Genomic DNA, 18,090 nt, shown 5'->3' with positions numbered 1-18,090 from the left:
TTTTTCTTTGTATTTTCCCTTATATTCATTTTGTTCATTCATTCATCAAATACTTAGAAGAAGTTCAACCAATGTTTTATTTACAAGCGTCTAAGTGATCTCATTGGACTCTAAAGTCTTCCTTTTTCACAAAAACTCCTGAGCTGTGCCTTGTGCTGGTCGGGTGGAAGAGGAGAGAGCGGGGCTCTGGTCGGATGTCACGGCCGTGGGATGTGTTTACTAGGCACTCAGTGCGGTAAGGACAAAACAATGCAATCTTTTAGAAAGTACTTATGAAACATTTAGACTCTCAGAACTTGACTTTGATAAATTAGAAAGTCAGGAAAAAACGGAACTTGTTCCCACTGTATTTCCTTATCCAATTTATCAGCCAGTAATCCTAATGGCTTTGAGTGGCTCTGCAAGTCCCGCTCTATGATAGTATCGGAGGGAAAGCTAAGTTACAAGATGTGAGGCGATAGAGGGAAGTAATGAAAAGTGACTATCTCAAAAGAGTTGTTAGCAAAAGGGATTTGTGGTTATAAAGATGGAATTCAGAGAACTTCAAACTTATTTGTTGATTAACTACCAAGTGCCTAGCATTATAATAAGTTTGTAGAAAAAATGCCCAGAAAGTTTAAGATAGTCCTTGTACTCAAGGAGCTTACCAAGTAAAGATTAGGTACTAAGTGCCAAGCAGACTTAGGCTGAGCTTGGCAAGTTCAGTAGGGTTTGAATGATGACAGAGATTATTCTAAGAGAAGAGAGCATGATGGATAAAAACACAGTTCCTGGCTTGGTTAAAATCAGCCAGTGCACACCAAGAAGGAGAGAAAAAAATCAGAAGATCACATTATCTAAAGCAAGAATGAAACTTTGTACTTTTGAAAACATCAACAATACATTTGACTAATTACTAGTTTAAGCCTTTTGTCTAGCTGATAGAAAACTTACCCAAATCGTTTAATTATAAAACAATTATATGAAAAAGGAAACCTAGACATTTCCAGATAGAGAAATGGGAAATAGAAAGTTTTAAATCTGAAAGTTGTAGTCAGTATGTAAAGTACATAAGAATGGAAGAATAAGGGGGGGGATTAATATGTACTGAATATCATATTTATTTACATATCAATGTATATTTTATTACTCATTTGTTGTAGTGCGAACAGTGGTTGTGAGGGAAGTATTTTACCCTCATTTTAGAAATATGGTCTGACTGGTGGTGGCACAGTGGATCAACTATCAACCTGAGATGCTGAGGTCCCAGGTTTGAAACTCTGACGTTGCCAGTTGATCACAGGCTCACCAGCTTGACAGCAGGGTCACCGACTTGAGCATGGCATTATAGACATGATCCCATGGTCACTGGCTTGAGTACAGAGGTCGCTGGCTTGAGCAAGGGTCGCTAGCTCAGCTTGAGCTCCCCAGTCAAGCCGTGTATGAGAAACAATCAGTCAACAACTGGTGACACCCCTTTGAGTTAATGCTTCTCATCTCTTTTCCTTCCTCCCTCCCTCCTGCTCTCTTTCTCTCTCTCTAAAAAGTTTTTAAACAATAAAAGAAAAAAAAATAACAGCCCTGGCCAGATAGCTCAGTTGGTTAGAGCATCATCCCAAAGCACAGAGGTTGCAAGTTCAATCCCTGGTCAGGGCACATACAGGAATGGATTAATGTTCTTCTGTTTCTTGCTCTCTCTCAAAACATCAATAAAAAAATTTAAAAATAGAAATCTGGAGGTAAAAAAGAGGTTAAGTAAATTGCTCAATGTTGCAACTAAAAGCAAAAATCAAAGTTAAATTGGATAGGAACATCAGCCTTCTACAGAAGTTCTGTACAATCAGAGTTTGTAAAAATGTCATTGACAAGACCCGAGAAAAGCTCAAACTCAGTTAAGGTATTAAAACACTGCCTCTGTTCTAGAACAGGTCCGCAGAAGCTTTCTAACTTATAACTGGGTTATCTGGGTATGGGTCTCCCGCAGGCCACAGTTATCTCAAGCTGCATGGGGAAGGGCCCCTTCTTGGCTCAGTCACGGGGTTGTTGGCAGGATTCAGTTCCTCAGGGACACTGGTCTGAAGCCTCCCTCAGCTCCTGCCATGTGGGCCTCACCACAGAGCATCTCACAACGTGGCAGCTGATTGAATCAGCTAATAAGCAAAGGGCCCGAGAGTGTAGGCAAGATGAAGGTCACAGTCTTTTGTCACCTACCCTTGGACGTGACATCCGGTGGCTTTTGTCACGTTTTCTGCACCAGACATAAGCCATCCAGGCCATACTCAGGTGGAAGGGATCAACACAAGGTGGTGAATACAGGAGGGATGGGATCCTTGGGAGCTGTGTCAGAAGCTGCCTGCCACAAAAGTCCAAACTGAGCAGGCCAGGTGACCCCAGAGTCATTAGGACCTGCTTAGCCTTCCTCTGCTGGCTCACCAGTCTGTTCCTCCTTGAGGCTGGCACACTTCTCACAAGGCTCACTTCTGCCCAAACTTTCTGGCACACTTCAGATAGGACTCACAGCTAACTCACTGCCTCTTACCTTTCCTGAGCTGTGACTGGAGAATATGTTGGGCACTGTGTTCAGTACTGAGGATACAAAAGTGAAAAAGATACTATGTGCATAATATAATTAATAGGATGAAAGATATGTTATTGTTTTTGCTAATGTAATGGCTCTTCTCCTTCCAACATTGATCTACCAAACTGGCTATCAAAACTCATCATGACTGTTTTCTGTATAAACAAATGCTTTTCTTCACTTTCTCTGGAATGTAAGTTTATGATTTCTATGTTGTTTATCCTGAAGGGAGAAAATGAGAAAAGATCCACGGTATTGTGAATGTATTTTCTCAATAATATCTTTTCTTCAGCTTACTTTGTGGTATGAATACGGTACATAATATGTACATATAACATACAAAATATGTTAATCAGCTGTTAATGTTCTCAGTAAGGCTTCTAGTCAACAGGTGGCCATTAGTAAAGTTTCGGAGGAACCACAAGTTATGCATGGATCTTCAACTGCGAGGAGTAGCAGCCCTGCCCTCATGCTGTTGTTTGAGGACCAGCTGTATATAGAATACGGACTGTGGCAGGACCTAGATGAAGAAGGGACTAACAGCCTGACCGGGCGGTGGCACAGTGGATAGAGCATTGGACTGGGATGCGGAGGACCCAGGTTCGAGACCCCAAGGGTGCCAGCTTGAGTGAGGGCTCATCTGGTTTGAGCAAAAGCTCACCAGCTTGAGCCCAAGGTCACTGGCTTGAGCAAGGGGTTACTCGGTCTGCTGAAGGCCCGCGGTCAAGGCACATATGAGAAGGCAATCAATGAACAATTAAGGTGTTGCAATGCACAACAAAAAACTAATGATTGATGCTTCTCATCTCTTCGTTTCTATCTGTCTGTCCCTGTCTATCCCTCTCTCTGACTCTCTCTCTCTCTTTAAAAAAAAAAAAAAAAAAAAAAGAAGGGACTAACAGTCATTCGAAGAGCCCTGGATTTTATCCTGAGTGTAATGACAAGTCATTCAAGTGGAGGAGGATGTGTATGTGTTAAGATTTGCATTATTGGTTTTTGTTTGTTGTTTTGTTGTTTTGTTTTTTGGGGGGTTTTTTAAGTGAGAGGATTGGAGATAGTGAGACAGACTCTCATATGTGCCCCGGCCAGAATCCACACAGCAACCCCTGTCTCAGGCCCGTGCTTGAGTCAACCCAGCTATCTTTAGCACCTGAGACTGATGCTTGGTATAGCCGAGCCACTGACTGCAAGAGGAGAAGAGAGAGTAAAGGGGGGCAGGGAGGGAAAGAGAAGCAGCTAGTTGCTTCTCGTGTATCCCCTGACAGGGGATCGAACCCAGGACATCTACATGCCATGCTGACGCTCTTTCCATTGAGCCAACCAGCCAGGGCTAAGATTTGTGTTTTTAACATTACTTAGGCCCTTCTATGTGGGAAGGCAAGGATACTCATGGCTTTTGACATCTCTTTTATTGCCTTGTATTGTTAGGAAATTTTTCTTAGACTTAATCTTCTTGTGAGCAGAGGCCTTTCTATTCTACCTGTTATATCCCTTACAGGGCTTAAATGCTATGGCCACAATCAGGGCTGAGTAAATATTTATTGAATAAATACGTAAAACTCAAAGCAATCAAATATATACAGGACAGATAAGTGGCATAAGAAAATCTTGTATTATGCTAAATGAAATAAACCAGTCAGAGAAAGACAAGTACTGTATGACCTCATTTATATGTGGAATCTAATGAGCAGAATAAACTAACAAACAAAATAGAAGCAGACTCATAGGTACAGAGAACAGACAGCTGGCAGATGGGAAAAGGGTTGGGGGCTGGGTGAAAAGGGTGAACCCATTAAAGAAAAAAACAGATACAATAATTTGGTGATTACAAGAGGAAAAGTGGGGTGGGAGAGACAGAGGGTAAAGGGGAGGAGGAGGGGTGGTAAACACAATGCAGTACAGCAGGGGTCCCCAAACTATGGCCCCCTGAGGTCATTTATCCACCCCACACACACACTCTTTCATTGGTGGTCAGTGAGAGGAGCATAGTTCCCATTGAAATACTGGTTTGTGGATTTAAATTTACTTGTTCTTTATTTTAAATATTTGTTCCTGTTTTGGTTTTTTTACTTTAAAATAAGATATATGCAGTGTGCATAGGGATTTATTCATAGTTTTTTTTATAGTCCAGCCCTCCAACAGTCTGAGGGACAGTGAACTGGCCCCCTGTGTAAAAAGTTTGGGGACCCCTGCAGTACAGTATACAGATGATGTATTATATGAGTGTATACCTGAAACCTGTATCATTCTAACCAATGTCATAAATTCCATTTTAAAAAGAGTGAAGAAAATAAAATATTTTTATGTCTGTTTATGTAAAAAGAATTCTTGATATTTTGTTGCTGGAGAAACAGAGGCAAAGGGAATTGGAAGAACATGATCTATATGCTATTTTGGCTAAATCTCTAGTGTTTACATTATTATTGACTGCGTAAATGCAATTCACAGACATAAAGGTAACATTATTAGGATAACATTTTTTCTTTCTGCACATCTTTCTGTTTCCCCTTGAGTTAGAAAACTAAGCAAATAAGCAAACAAGATAATTACTGTGTACTTATTGCTAATTTATTTCTAACTTCTCCCCAACTTGAAAAGGTCTCTCCTGTGTTCAAACTCAGCGTTCCTACAGTTTTTTTTCTTCTTAAGAAATCCTCTCTCAGAGCTTTCTCTGTCCCCTACTTCAGCTGCTCTTGATTGAGCCTGCTGCAGTTTTCAGTTTATCTTCATTAACTTGAAGATTTCTGTCCCTCTTTCTTCTGTAAGAAGTTCTGTTTCCTGGGCCCTTTTTCTTTCTTTTTCTTTTTTTTTTCTTATTTACGCTTTCATTTTTGCAGGGCACATCCTCCACTAACTTTGTGGGAAAGTATGCTTGGGAAGTAAATTGTCTGAGACGCTGCATGTCTGAAATGCCTTTGTTCTTCCCCCACGCTCTGATAGAAATGCAGATTAGATAAAAAAAAAGATTTTCTTAGAATTTTGAAAGCGTTTCTTCATTTTCTTCTTCTAGCTCCCAGAAAAGCTGTTGTCGAGTCCAATGCTATCGAGTCTAGATCTTTGATATGTAGTCTGTTGCTTCCTCCATAAAAACTTTCAGAATCTTCTCTTTGTTCTTTAAGTGTATGATGTCTTACTAAAAGACAGTGTTCATTCATGTGCTGAGTACTTAGTAGGCCCTTTCTGTATAGAACTGGGGTGGCAGCTATGGCCACGCCCCTGTTTTGTGAGCCAAGCCTAGCCTGGCCCTGTTTTTATAGTTTTATTGGCATGGTTGCTCATTTACATATTGTCTGTGGCATTACATGGCCCAGTTGAATAATTTGAGAGACTATATGTGGTCTGCAAAACTTAAAATGCCTGTGGTCCTTCAGAGAAAATATTTACTGAACCTCAGTCTAGGAAATCAAGAATTGATTTTTAAAAAATATTTTCCCTTATTTTTTGTTTCCGTCTTTATTTTTTTGTGTTCTTTCTGGAACTCTTGTTATTTAGATGTTGAACCTTCTGTACTGATACTCGAATTTTTTCTCCCTTCTTTCCCATCTCTGTTTTTGGTTGTTCTTTTGTCTGGGATATTCTTTTAATTTTATCCCCCAACCTTTGTATTAGTTTTTTATTTTGGCTATCATATTTTTTTATTTTGACATAATTTTTTCTACTTTTATGTTAACCTTTTTATTATAATATAAAACATGAACAAAAAACACTCAAAATTTATATATGTAGCTAGTAAATTATGATAAGGCAAGCCCTCTTATAAACACTACCCAGGTTAAGAAATAGAAAATTTCCAGTTAACTCAAAAGCCCCTCTCTATGCCCCCGTCTAATCACAGCACACTCTAAAATATGTATCATGGATTTCAGTTTATGGCAATATTGTCCAACAAGCTCAGATTGTCCCATCTTTGGACAGTGAAAGCATCTGCAGGTCATCCACTGTATCCTTTTATTATGACCATTGTCGTCTTTATGTTTTTTGTTTTGTTTGTTTTTGCTTTCTCATGTAACAGGATGTTTAAGATACTTGTACATTTTCTTCCCTAAGTCTGGCATCACCCATTTCTCTAAGAAACTCTGGATTCTTTGAGTGGGAAATAAAATTTTTAGTTCCTGTTCTGGTTGCTACCAATGCTCATCGCTACTAAATTGGTCACTGTTTGTAGGCCTTTTTGGAGAATAGAGCATATATCAATATATTTTCCTTCCTTTTTTTTTTAATAAATAAATTTTTATTAATTTTAATGGGGTGACATCAATAAATCAGGGTACATATATTCAAAGAAAACATGTCAAGGTTATCTTGTCATTCAATTATGTTGCATACCCATCACACAAAGTCAGATTGTCCTCCGTCACCTTCTATATAGTTTTCTTTGTGCCCCTCCCCCTCCTCCCTCCCCCTCTCTCTCCTTCCCTCTCCCCACTCCCCGTAACCACCACACTCTTGTCCATGTCTCTTAGTCTCATTTTTATGTCCCACCAATGTGTGGAATCCTGCAGTTCTTGTTTTTTTCTGATTTACTTATTTCACCCCGTATAATGTTATCAAGATCCCACCATTTTGTTGTAAGTGATCCAATGTCATCATTTCTTATGGCTGAATAGTATACCATGGTGTATATGTGCCACATCTTCTTTATCCAGTCTTCTATTTTTTTTTTTACAATGATTAAAGCCTTTAAGCAAACTCATGGCCAATACAGCAAGAATCCATAAAAGAGTAGTGTCCTTAACATGTTCACCAAGTCCAAGTTGGCCCCAACACCATGCCAAATCCCTGATAAATGCAACCCAACCCCATTCCTTCCTTTTTTTTTAATATATACTTTTTATTATGTATGGTCAGAACATACAGCCATTACAGTATATCACGTATCATCCTCAGTCCTTTTAACCTTCGTTTAGGCATCTACAAGTAACTGTGTATTTAATGCTCACTGCCATTGCATATATCAATATTTCTGTCATTTTAGTTGTCTGAAACTCATTCTTCAGAAGATATCTCAGAAAATGATTATATAAGAACAAAATACCCTGAGTTCTTGCGGGTTTATAATTATTTATCTATGCTCTCTGTGACCTTGAAAGTCAGTTTTGCAAGATGTGTAATTCTTGGCTTTCATTTTCTTCATTGAGCATCTTAGATATCTTACGCTGCTTTCTTCTAGTAAAAGCATTACTATTGAAAACTCATGGAATCTTAATTTTTTTTTCTTGTAGGTCACTTGCTCTTCTTGCCTATACACCCAAAAGTTGGTTTGTCTGTTTACTATATAGCTAAATATTTTCCCAGAATCTATCTGGCGTTAGTCCTTCTGCATCAGCATTCTCAGGTATGCAGTGTATGCTCTCAGTCTGTAGTTTCGAGCCTCTCTGAGTTGACCAATTATGGTTTTGGTATTTGTTCTGTTCCCTCGCTGGGATTTCTATTAGGGACTCCTATTGTCTGTATGTTACATCTTGCCTGTCTTTTAGGTCTCATTTACACTTTCAAATTCTTTTTCATAATTTTTTTGGTACTAATTTGAGAGAGAGAGAGAGAGAGTGAGAAGCATCAACTTGTAGTTGCTTCCCTTTAGTTGTTCATTGATTGCTTCTCATATGTGCCTTGATGGTGGGGCGCTCAAATTGAGTCAGTGACCCCTTGCGCAAGTCAGTGACCTTAGAATCATGTCGATGATCTTGCACTCAAATCAGCATCCTCACGCTCAAGCTCGTGGCCTGCGCTCAAGCCTCTGACCTTGGGGTTTTGAACCGGGTACCTCAGCATCCCAGGTCAATGCTCTATCCACTGCACCACTACCAGTCAGGCTCTTTCAAATTCTTCATTTCTTTTTACTGTTAATGTTTATTCACTCTTGTGTGTCTCTTTAGTCTTCATTTCTAATTCTTTACTGAGTTGTCACCTTAGTTTTAAACTTTTCTGATTTTTCATTTATGTAGGTCTCACATCTTGTATAATTTTTAATGTTTTCAATTTATTTTAAAATTTTGATATTTCCAAGAGCTCTTTTTATTCTCTTAATGCCTCCACTTATAAATAGAGGTAATTTCTCATTTCCTAGCTATCTTGTCTTATTTACCTCTCTTAGGATAGCAATGATGATAATAGTCTACTTGCCTAATTTATTTTCTCTTTTCCTTTCCTCCTCCTTCCTCCATTTGTTTTGGCCTTTATTCTTTTAGACACTTTCCTTAAATGTATGGTAATCCTTGGTTATTGGCACATGATTAAGAGTTAAATAATAAAAACCGATTCTATTGTGTCGTGAGAAGGTCTTGTTGAATTCTAGATTTTATCATGATATAATCTAGTTGGGAAATTTCCTTGTGAAACCCTCAGTGTCAGAATATTTTAGTTGAATTTTTTCCTTGGTGATGATCAATTTTTCAGAGAAGTTTCTTCCAGTCCCCTAACCTGGAGGTTGTAAGCCTGATTAAGGGTGTTCTGGGAGCCAGATGATGATAACATTTTTACTATCCGTATATAAACTTTGCTTTAAGAAAGCTGCCTCGGTTGTTGTGGTTGCTCCTTAGCTGGACTCTCATTCTTAGTCTCTGCAGAGAGTAACCCCTGGGACCTACCTGGGAGGGGAAGGGACAATTGCCGAGCTGTGTGGAACAGGGGAGGTGAACTGGAAGGTTCTATTTCTTAATCAGTTTTTTTCAGCAAATCCTCTTGTTTTTAGAACCACTTCTCAACTTTATTTCCAGATGAACCAGCTGTTTCCAACAGCCGAGCTCTCTGTGGGTTCTGCAGTATATTAAGTTACTAGAATTTAACTTTCCTGGGTCTGCTAAGTCAGTCAGCGTTTGTCCTTCAGTCTGCTTTCCAAAATGCTGCCACAATTATCGCTTCTCTTGTTCTCTTTGTCTTGAGGGTAAAGCCCTTTGCTATTAGTGTTCAGTGATATTTTGGGAGAGAGCAGAGCTAATAATGCATACATTCAGTTCACCAGAGTCCCTTCACCTGTTGTACTGAGAATCTCAAGGAAGTCACTCAGGTCAGTTCTCATTATGTTAGAGCAAATGATAAAATGTTTTTCTAATGACATTTCTTTGTTTATTTGTCTTAATGAATGCTCCTGATGCTAGTCTGAAAGGTCACACAGCCTATTTCTGTAGCTTTGCAGGCCCATGAGTAAAGTTTATTTCATTTATCTTTTGTGACCAGGGAGAGAATGTGAGATGTCACATAGAAATGCTGTTGCTAAGATGTATATGGTAAGCCCTGAAACAACCACTAAGGAAATGACTAATAAATAAATTATAATAAAAAAAGTTTAGAGGCTACAACTGAAAATATTCTCTTATTATAAAAAAGAATAGAAAAGGAAGACAAGAAGGAGAAAATGGCATGAGACATAAAACTTTTGGCAGACGTAAGTCATCTATATCAGTACTAATATTAAATGTGAATGGCTTAAACAATTCAATCAAATAACCGATTATCAGACTGGATCAAAAATTAAAAGATCCAGAATATGCTTGATAAACAAAATAAAGTATAGAAAAACAGTAGAGATAATCAGTGAAACCAAAAATTAATTCTTTGAAAAGATCAACAAACTGACAGACCTTTAGCTAGATTGACCAAAAAAAAAAAAGAGAGAGAGAGAGACTACTTATATCACTAGAACTAGAAACAGAAGAGAGGACAGCAAGACCAACAGAAATAATAACAATTACAATGGAATGCTGTGAACAGTTATGTGCCAGTAAGTTGGACAACTTAGATAAAATGGAGACATCACTTGAAAGGACTCTCTCTAACATAAAGAACTGACATTGTGATTTACTCACAGGCTGTTGCCATCTCCTCTCAAGGACGCGGTGGAGGTCTCCACCTGGAGAAAGTGCTATACAATGCAAGAGGTGAACTCCGCCCTCAGTAAAATCCAGCTGGTGGGATATTCTCAGAAAATTGTGAGTGTTGATATGATGTTAAGTGATTAATGAATGCTTTCAATTCATATTGTTTTTTGATAAGATCCCATAGTTTCACCTTATAAGCCATTTGATCACTAAGAATCATGAACCATGAAAAGGCAGAACAGAGTGTCTGTCATTTTCCTCCATCTCTCCCAGGTTCTGATTGGCGCTCTCTCCTAACCCTCACATTCCCCATCATTGGCTATCATTGATTAGCCAGCATGTAATAAGTTACGAGAAAGGCATTTCATTCTATTCACTTTAGAACAGTGGATGCTATTTTACAGACTTTAGACAAGTGAAATGAGAAACAGAGAGCATGAAAGAGATCGGGAAGCACATTGGCAAATAGAACTTTTGAGCTCTGATCTGATAATGATAAGTTCTCATTTCTATCAACTTGTGCTCAGAGCCACTCAGTGCGAACAGCCATGAGATGAACACCTAAGCCGAAAAGAAAAAAAAACACTTAAGTATTTGTCTCTGGTTTATTTGGTAATATATCATCTCTGCTTTTTTAGTGAGTGAGGGGTTTTTGTTTTACTTGAAACTTTCTGGTCTGCTTTGAAATAGTGTCTAAGTGGAGAAGGCTAGTTCTATTCTCTTCTACAGGCATACCTGGCGTGACCACATGGCTGCACGCTTGTCACACATCTTCCTGTGGTTCTTTTCCAGGAGCTCTTTGGCGCGGTCCAGGTGACTCCTCTGAGCTCCGGCTATGCCCTCGGAAGCTCTAACTGGATTATTCAGTCCCATTATGAGAAAGTGTCTTATGTCTCTGGATCCTCCTTGCTTACCACACACCCACAGGTAACTCTCAGTTCTCATCAAACAACTCAGCTTTTTGGTTATTTAACCCAAATTCAGAATATATCCAGAGCACCACCAGCTGTTTTTCACTCTTCCTAATTTTGGTTTCTATAGACACTTTACAAAAAAATTATGGTAAGAACATTTAACGTGAAATTGACCCTCTTAATAAATTTTTGACTGTATGATACATTATTGTTGACTTAGGTGTGGTGTTGTACTGCAGGTTTCTGGTGCTTACTCAGCTTGCTGGACCAAAACTGTATTCTGCAGCAGCAATTTCCAACCCTTTTCATTTCATGGCACACATAAGCTAATTACTAAAATTCTGTGGCACACCAGAAAATATAAGTTTTTTCAGCTCTGACCAAAAAATAGGTATAATTTTGATTCATTTACACCAGTGGTTATTATGCTTGCTGCTGTCAGTTTTTTTATGTGACAATCTAAGAGAAAGGAGGTGTCACTGAGTAGTCAGGTATTACATGTTTTAAACATTCTTATGGGGCCCTGGCTGGTTGGCTCAATGGATAGAGTGTAGGCCCAGCATGCAGGCATCCCATGTTCGATCCCAGGTCAGGGCACACATGAGAGGCAACCACCTGCTTCTCTTCCCCTTCTCTCTCTTTCCTTCCCTGAGCCAGAGGCTCGATTGGTTCAAGCGTCGGCCCCAGGTACTGAGGATAACTCGGTTGATTTGAGCATCAGCCCCGGAGAGCGGTTACCAGGTGGATCCCAGTCAAGGCATATGAGGAAGTCTGTCTCATTATCTTTTCTCCTCTCACTTAAAAAATAATAATAATAATAAAAATTCTTATGGCATACCTGTTGAAAATCGCTATTCTACAGTATACTCTATATCAAAGATCAATTACCTGTGTCCCGGCATTTCGAATCTCAAGTTCCTCTGTAAAATCCTGCTGCCTCTAGGGTTACCTCTAGGATTCCGACATTTCCCAGCACTGCTAATAATCATAACCTGATGTAGAAGAGAGATAGACACTTGTTTACTCAGTAGGTGTTAATTACTTAGTGTTTACTAAGGGCCCACTACATGTCAAGCACTCCTCTAGGTGTTATAACATTCAGGGGTGACCCACAGGCAAAGTCCTTGCTTGTGGATCTAGGTTCAGTTGACGTATAGAGAGAGGACAATATCCAGAAAATAAATGTGCAGAATAATTTCTGATTGTGATATGAAGACTGAGAACAACTGGGTGGGGTGTGTACAGAGTGATGGGGACTGGTTTAAATTATGTAGACAGCTTCAGGGGTGAGCTCTCTAGTGTACAGAGTGAAGGGGACTGGTTTAGATTGGGTAGACAGAGAGCTTCAGGGGGCGAGCTCATGGGAATGGAGACCTGAGCAGTGAGCCCTGTGGAGCTGTGAGGGCAGAGCGTTATGGAGTTATGGACGTGGCGGGCGAAGGCCCTAAAGCAGGAGCAGCCAGGCACGTAGCAGAGCAGACCCTGTGACTGCAGCATGCTGAGTATAGTCAGAGGTGTCCGGGAAGGTAGCAGAGACCAGGTCCTGTGGGACTTGATAGGCCATGGGGGAAACTTGGATTTTATTTTAATGTGCAGAGGGAAGATATTGGAAGATTTTAAGTTGGTCATTCATTAACATTTTGACAAAGCTAAGTACTTAAATATTGTATAAATGTGTCACTTATTCCAATTTAGGTATCTTAAAGAATTTACTACTTATTTTATACGTCCTAGTTCTTCCCATGTTTGTAAAGGAGGGCAGGGGATATTATGAGATAGCAGGTGATGGGTGGGTGCCGGGATGGATGGGTACATAGGTAACTGAGGGAAGTCCATATCGCATTTGAATATGGGAACAAGAACAGCTGCTGTGAGTCTAGAACAGCAGATGATCCTGAGCTGCCACTCTGCATTGTTTTTTTATACCTTTTATAATCAGGTTTCATCTCAAGGTCTAGAGGGCACACGTTGTAATTTTTTCCTATAGTTAGTAGAATTCTGGGCCTTTCCCGCTTATTGAAATCAAAAGCCCATCAATGTCATCTTAATCTGCTTCATTGAACCAAATTTTTTTATTGGCAGCTTCTATCATTCCTGATATATTCCTCTATGAAAGACAGAAAGATTACTTGGCTGCCAACTCTTCCCATTTGTCCTGCTTACATGAAAGCCTTTACAGTACTATTGCTGTAATTTCCAGTAAATTATTCTTATAAGGTTTGTAAATTTAAAGGGAAAATAAGGTTTTGAAAATAGTGAGCAACATACTTTAGTAATTAATTTTAATTCCTAGCTGGCAACAGTATTGTATGTTAAAAAAGAAATTAGATTTTCTTTTACCCAAATGATTGGATTCTATATTGAATTAGCAGGGATAAGAAAAGTTTTGGTTTGAGAAAACTTGATAGTCTACTTCAGCAGTCAGCAAACTATGGGCCAGGGACCAAATCTGACCCCTCCCCCTGCCCCGGCCCGTTTTTGTAAATAATGTTTTGTTGGAATAAAGCTACACCCTTATGTTTATGGATTGTTAACAGCTGCTTACACACCACTGTGGCAGTTATACTTTAAACTTGACAGAAAAAAGGCCAACCACTGGTCCACTTGCGTGGAACCCTTACTGGCTTAGAAGGCTGCTCTAATGATCTAATAAACACAGAGGAATGAGACTGGATGAAGGCTAAGATGGTAAGAATGGAGAAATCAGTTAAGAAAACATTGGCAGTTTAATTCAACAAACATATATTAAATGTTCACCATCTCTAGGGAAGGAAAAATACAAGTCAGAAGATCTCATGCCTAGATGACATTGAAAATGGTTATAACGACACTGATCCAGGTGACAAGGAGGAGTTGGTAGGGGTGGTTGGTTGTAGAAGGGGTGGGGGGAGTGATGAATGGGAATTTGAGGGAACATGGGACAGATGGAAATGCAGTGCTGGAACACAGATATGAAGGCAAGCCTGGAGACAAATTGAAGAGTTTTCAGATTTTTAAAGGCACATAAATAAAGAGCTAAGGGAGAAAGACTGGACTGTCAGGAACATTTACCAATAGATAGTGGAAGGGAGGGAAATAGTCCTGAATAAAAATGTTTGGAGAATTGGAGGAGAATTAAGGCCAAGAATGTACAGCATCCCAGATGGAGGAAGAAGAGAACTAGCCTTTACTGAGCACAGGGTCTGGATGTTAAAATTTTTAAAATTGATCTGATGTTCAGTAATCATGCTGAATTCTCATGTTAATTCTAGTATTTACTTATTGATGGTAGCATCTGCAAAAAAGTAAAAATTTTGTCATTTCTCTTCCAGCCCTTTGTCTTTTACTTCTTTTTCCATCTTCTAGCAAGGCTCTCTAGTCCCATGTTAAATAGAAGTGATGATAGTACCATCCTTGTCTTGTACCAGATTTTAAAAGAGTGCTTTTATAGCTTCTTCAGTCAACATGATGCTTACTGTACATTTTTATTTATCAATTTTAAGGAGTTTCTCCTCTATTCCTAATTTTCTGACTTTTTAAAATCAGATATAGATGTTGTACCTTAAATGGTTTTTCTGAAACTGAGATAATCATGTCATTTCTTTTCAGGATTAGACCATTAATGTAGTGAATTGCAAAGTCAGCTTTTCTCACATTTAACCATCCTTGCATTCTCTGGATAACTATTATATGATTGCAGTTCATGTTTTTTAAAATGCTCTCCTGGAATCAGTTGGTCAGTATTTTTTTTTTTTTTTGTATTTTTCTGAAGCTGAAAACGGGGAGAGACAGTCAGACAGACTCCCGCATGTGCCCGACCGGGATCCACCCGGCACGCCCACCAGGGGCAACGCTCTGCCCACCAGGGGGAGATGCTTTGCCCCTCCGGGGTGTCACTCTGCCGCGACCAGAGCCACTCTAGCACCTGGGGCACAGGCCAAGGAGCCATCCCCAGCGCCCGGGCCATCTTTGCTCCAATGGAGCCTTGACTGCGGGAGGGGAAGAGAGAGACAGAGAGGAAGGGGGGGGGGTGGAGAAGCAAATGGGCACTTCTCCTATGTGCCCTGGCTGGGAATCGAACCCGGGTCCCCGCATGCCTGGCCAATGCTCTACCGCTGAGCCAACGGGCCAGGGCTGGTCAGTATTTTATTGAAGTTGATAATTTATACTCATAAGTAAACAATGCATCTATGCATATTTTTTTGTACTATCTGTTTGGAAACCAGGTATATTAGTCTCATTAAAGGATTTGGGTCCCTTTCCCTCTTTTTCTAATTTCACAAATGTGTGATGTAAAAGTTACTTTTTCTTGAAAGTCAAATTTCCCATAAAACTGTCTAGTCTGGGATTACTATTTTAATATTCTTTTCATGGTTATTGAACTATATTTTCTGGGTCAAAATTTTGCCAGTTTTGGCAGAAATTTATTTTTCCAAGGTTTTCAAAACATAAAGTTGTTTTAACACATGGAACTGTATATGTTACCCTTTTATTTGGTTAAATTTTTTTGTGTAATTTTAGTCTCATTTTAAATTTTGTTTATTGTCATCTCTTTTTCTCCCTCCCCCCCTTGGGCAGACTTGCCAAAAGTTTGTCTGCATTACTATTTTTCTTCAAAGAAAAGGTTTTTGTTGTATTATATTTCATTCTCTGTTCTGCCCATTGTTATTTTTTTGTTTGGGTTTATTTTTTTTTAATACTTATCTGTGTTTGTCTTTCTTTGCTCTCCAGTCAGTATATTTAAAGCTGTCAGTTTTTTCTCAGTATCATTTAAGTCTGCTAAATTTTTAATATGAAGTGTTTTGTTGTTCTTCTCTAAGTATATCATCATTTCCTTCATAATATTCATGTTTTGAATAACCAGAGGTTATTTTATAGTGCTTACTGTAATCTTGTTTGTTTCTAGTCTATCCAGGGTAGTTAGATTTGGAGTCCAACAAAACTTCTATCAAGTCATACTCATGTTTCAGGATTCTAATTTTTTTCCCCAAAATGTTCAAAATATGTTGGAAAAGATTGCATTTACTTTTGAAAGAAAAATTTTCTCTATGAATTTATTTATTTGACTTTATTGTGTTTTTCAAGTCTTTCAGATCTTTGCTCAGCTACTGGTTTTTTTTTGTTTGTTTGTTTGGTTTTTTTTTTTCATTTTTCTGAAGCTGGAAACAGGGAGAGACAGTCAGACAGACTCCTGCATGCGCCTGACCGGGATCCACCTGGCACGCCCACCAGGGGCAACGCTCTGCCCACCAGGGGGCGATGCTCTGCCCATCCAGGGCGTCGCCATGTTGCGACCAGAGCCACTCTAGCGCCTGAGGCAGAGGCCACAGAGCCATCCCCAGCGCCCGGGCCATCTTTGCTCCAATGGAGCCTTGGCTGCGGGAGGGGAAGAGAGAGACAGAGAGGAAAGTGCGGCAGAGGGGTGGAGAAGCAAATGGGCGCTTCTCCTATGTGCCCTGGCCGGGAATCAAACCCGGGTCCTCCGCACACTAGGCCGACGCTCTACCGCTGAGCCAGCCGGCCAGGGCTCAGCTACTGGTTTTTGAAAAGGTTGTGTTACTTGATTTATCTAATTCTCCCTATAGGTTCACCAATTATTGCTTTCTATGTTTTTAAGCTTTGTGATTGGGGATATAGGTGTTCATGATCATTGTATTTTATTGATAAACTATTCATTTTATCAGGGTATTTTCTTTTTTCTTTATAAAAATTGCATTCAAAGCCAAGTGACTTATCTCCCCCATCATAGTTGCTGTTATTTCCCATCCCTTTTTTCCTATTATTTCTGCGTTTTTTCCTAGTGAATGAATCTCTTATAGAAGACATAGGAAGAGATATTTTATTTATTTATTTTTGTGACAGAGCGAGAGAGAGAGACAGGCAGACAGAAAGGGAGAAAGATGAGAAGCATCGATTTTTGGTTGTGGCACCTTAGCTGTTCATTGATTGCTTTCTTATATGTGCCTTGACCGTGGGGGCTACAGCAGACCGAATGACCCCTTGCTCAAGCCAGCCACCTTAGGCTCAAGCTGATGAGCCCTGCTCAAACCAAATGAGCCTGTGTTCAAGCCAGCAACTTCGGGATTTCCAACCTGGGTCCTCCACATCCCAGCCCAACACTCTATCCACTGTGCCACCGCCTAGTCAGGTGTCCTTGTATTTCTTATTAGAATATTAATTTATATTTAGTGTAGTAACTTTGGAACATATAGAAATCCTAGGGGAAAAAAATTTTTCTTTTTAGAAAAAAAATTTTTTTAATGTAATAATCTTTTAAAAAAGATGACTTTGCAGCCTGCTTTTCTGCTCTTTCTGATTAACTATTTAATGAACTTTTCTGGCCCTGGCCAGTTTGCTCAGTGTGTAGAGCATTGACCCAGTGTGTGGATGTCCCAGGGTTGATTCCTGGTCAGGACACACAGGAGAGGCGCACATCTGTTTCTCCTCCCCTTCTCCTTTCTCCTCTCTCCTTCCCCCTTCCCCCTTCCCCCTCTCTTCCTCTCCCATAGCCATGGCTTGGTTGATTCCAGTGTGTTGGCCCTGGGCACTGAGGATGGCTCTATGGAGCCTCTTCCTTAGATGCTAAAAATAGCTTAGTTCCAAGTTTGGGCCCCAGATGGTGGGGGTTGCTGGGGAATCCCGGTAGGGGCACATGCAGGAATCTGTCTTATTATCTCCTCTCCTCTCACTTAAATTTAAATAAAAGAAAGAAAGAAAAGAATGAACTTTCCTTAAGTCATTAGTATTCCACCACGGGTTGTTTGCTATCTGCCTAGTAGTCTATCATGGATGTATTCGTATTAAAGAAATGTTTTTGAGGTTA

The 18,090-nt window shown here is 39.7% G+C and overlaps 1 protein-coding gene across 1 annotated transcript in view; it reads left to right on the top strand.

Annotated features, from left to right (window-relative positions):
- INTS9 (integrator complex subunit 9) overlaps window positions 1-18,090 on the top strand; it is a 106,606-nt gene that overhangs the window by 62,947 nt on the left and 25,569 nt on the right. Inside the window, exons 7-8 of the mRNA XM_066278604.1 lie at window positions 10,365-10,485; window positions 11,167-11,301. Coding sequence (XP_066134701.1) covers window positions 10,365-10,485; window positions 11,167-11,301 — 256 coding nt within the window. The remainder of the gene's footprint in view (window positions 1-10,364; window positions 10,486-11,166; window positions 11,302-18,090) is intronic.

This window comes from Saccopteryx bilineata, chromosome 1 (genome assembly GCF_036850765.1).
Source record: "Saccopteryx bilineata isolate mSacBil1 chromosome 1, mSacBil1_pri_phased_curated, whole genome shotgun sequence".
Taxonomy (NCBI): Eukaryota; Metazoa; Chordata; class Mammalia; order Chiroptera; family Emballonuridae; genus Saccopteryx; species Saccopteryx bilineata.
This window is presented reverse-complemented; position numbering and strand designations above follow the sequence as displayed.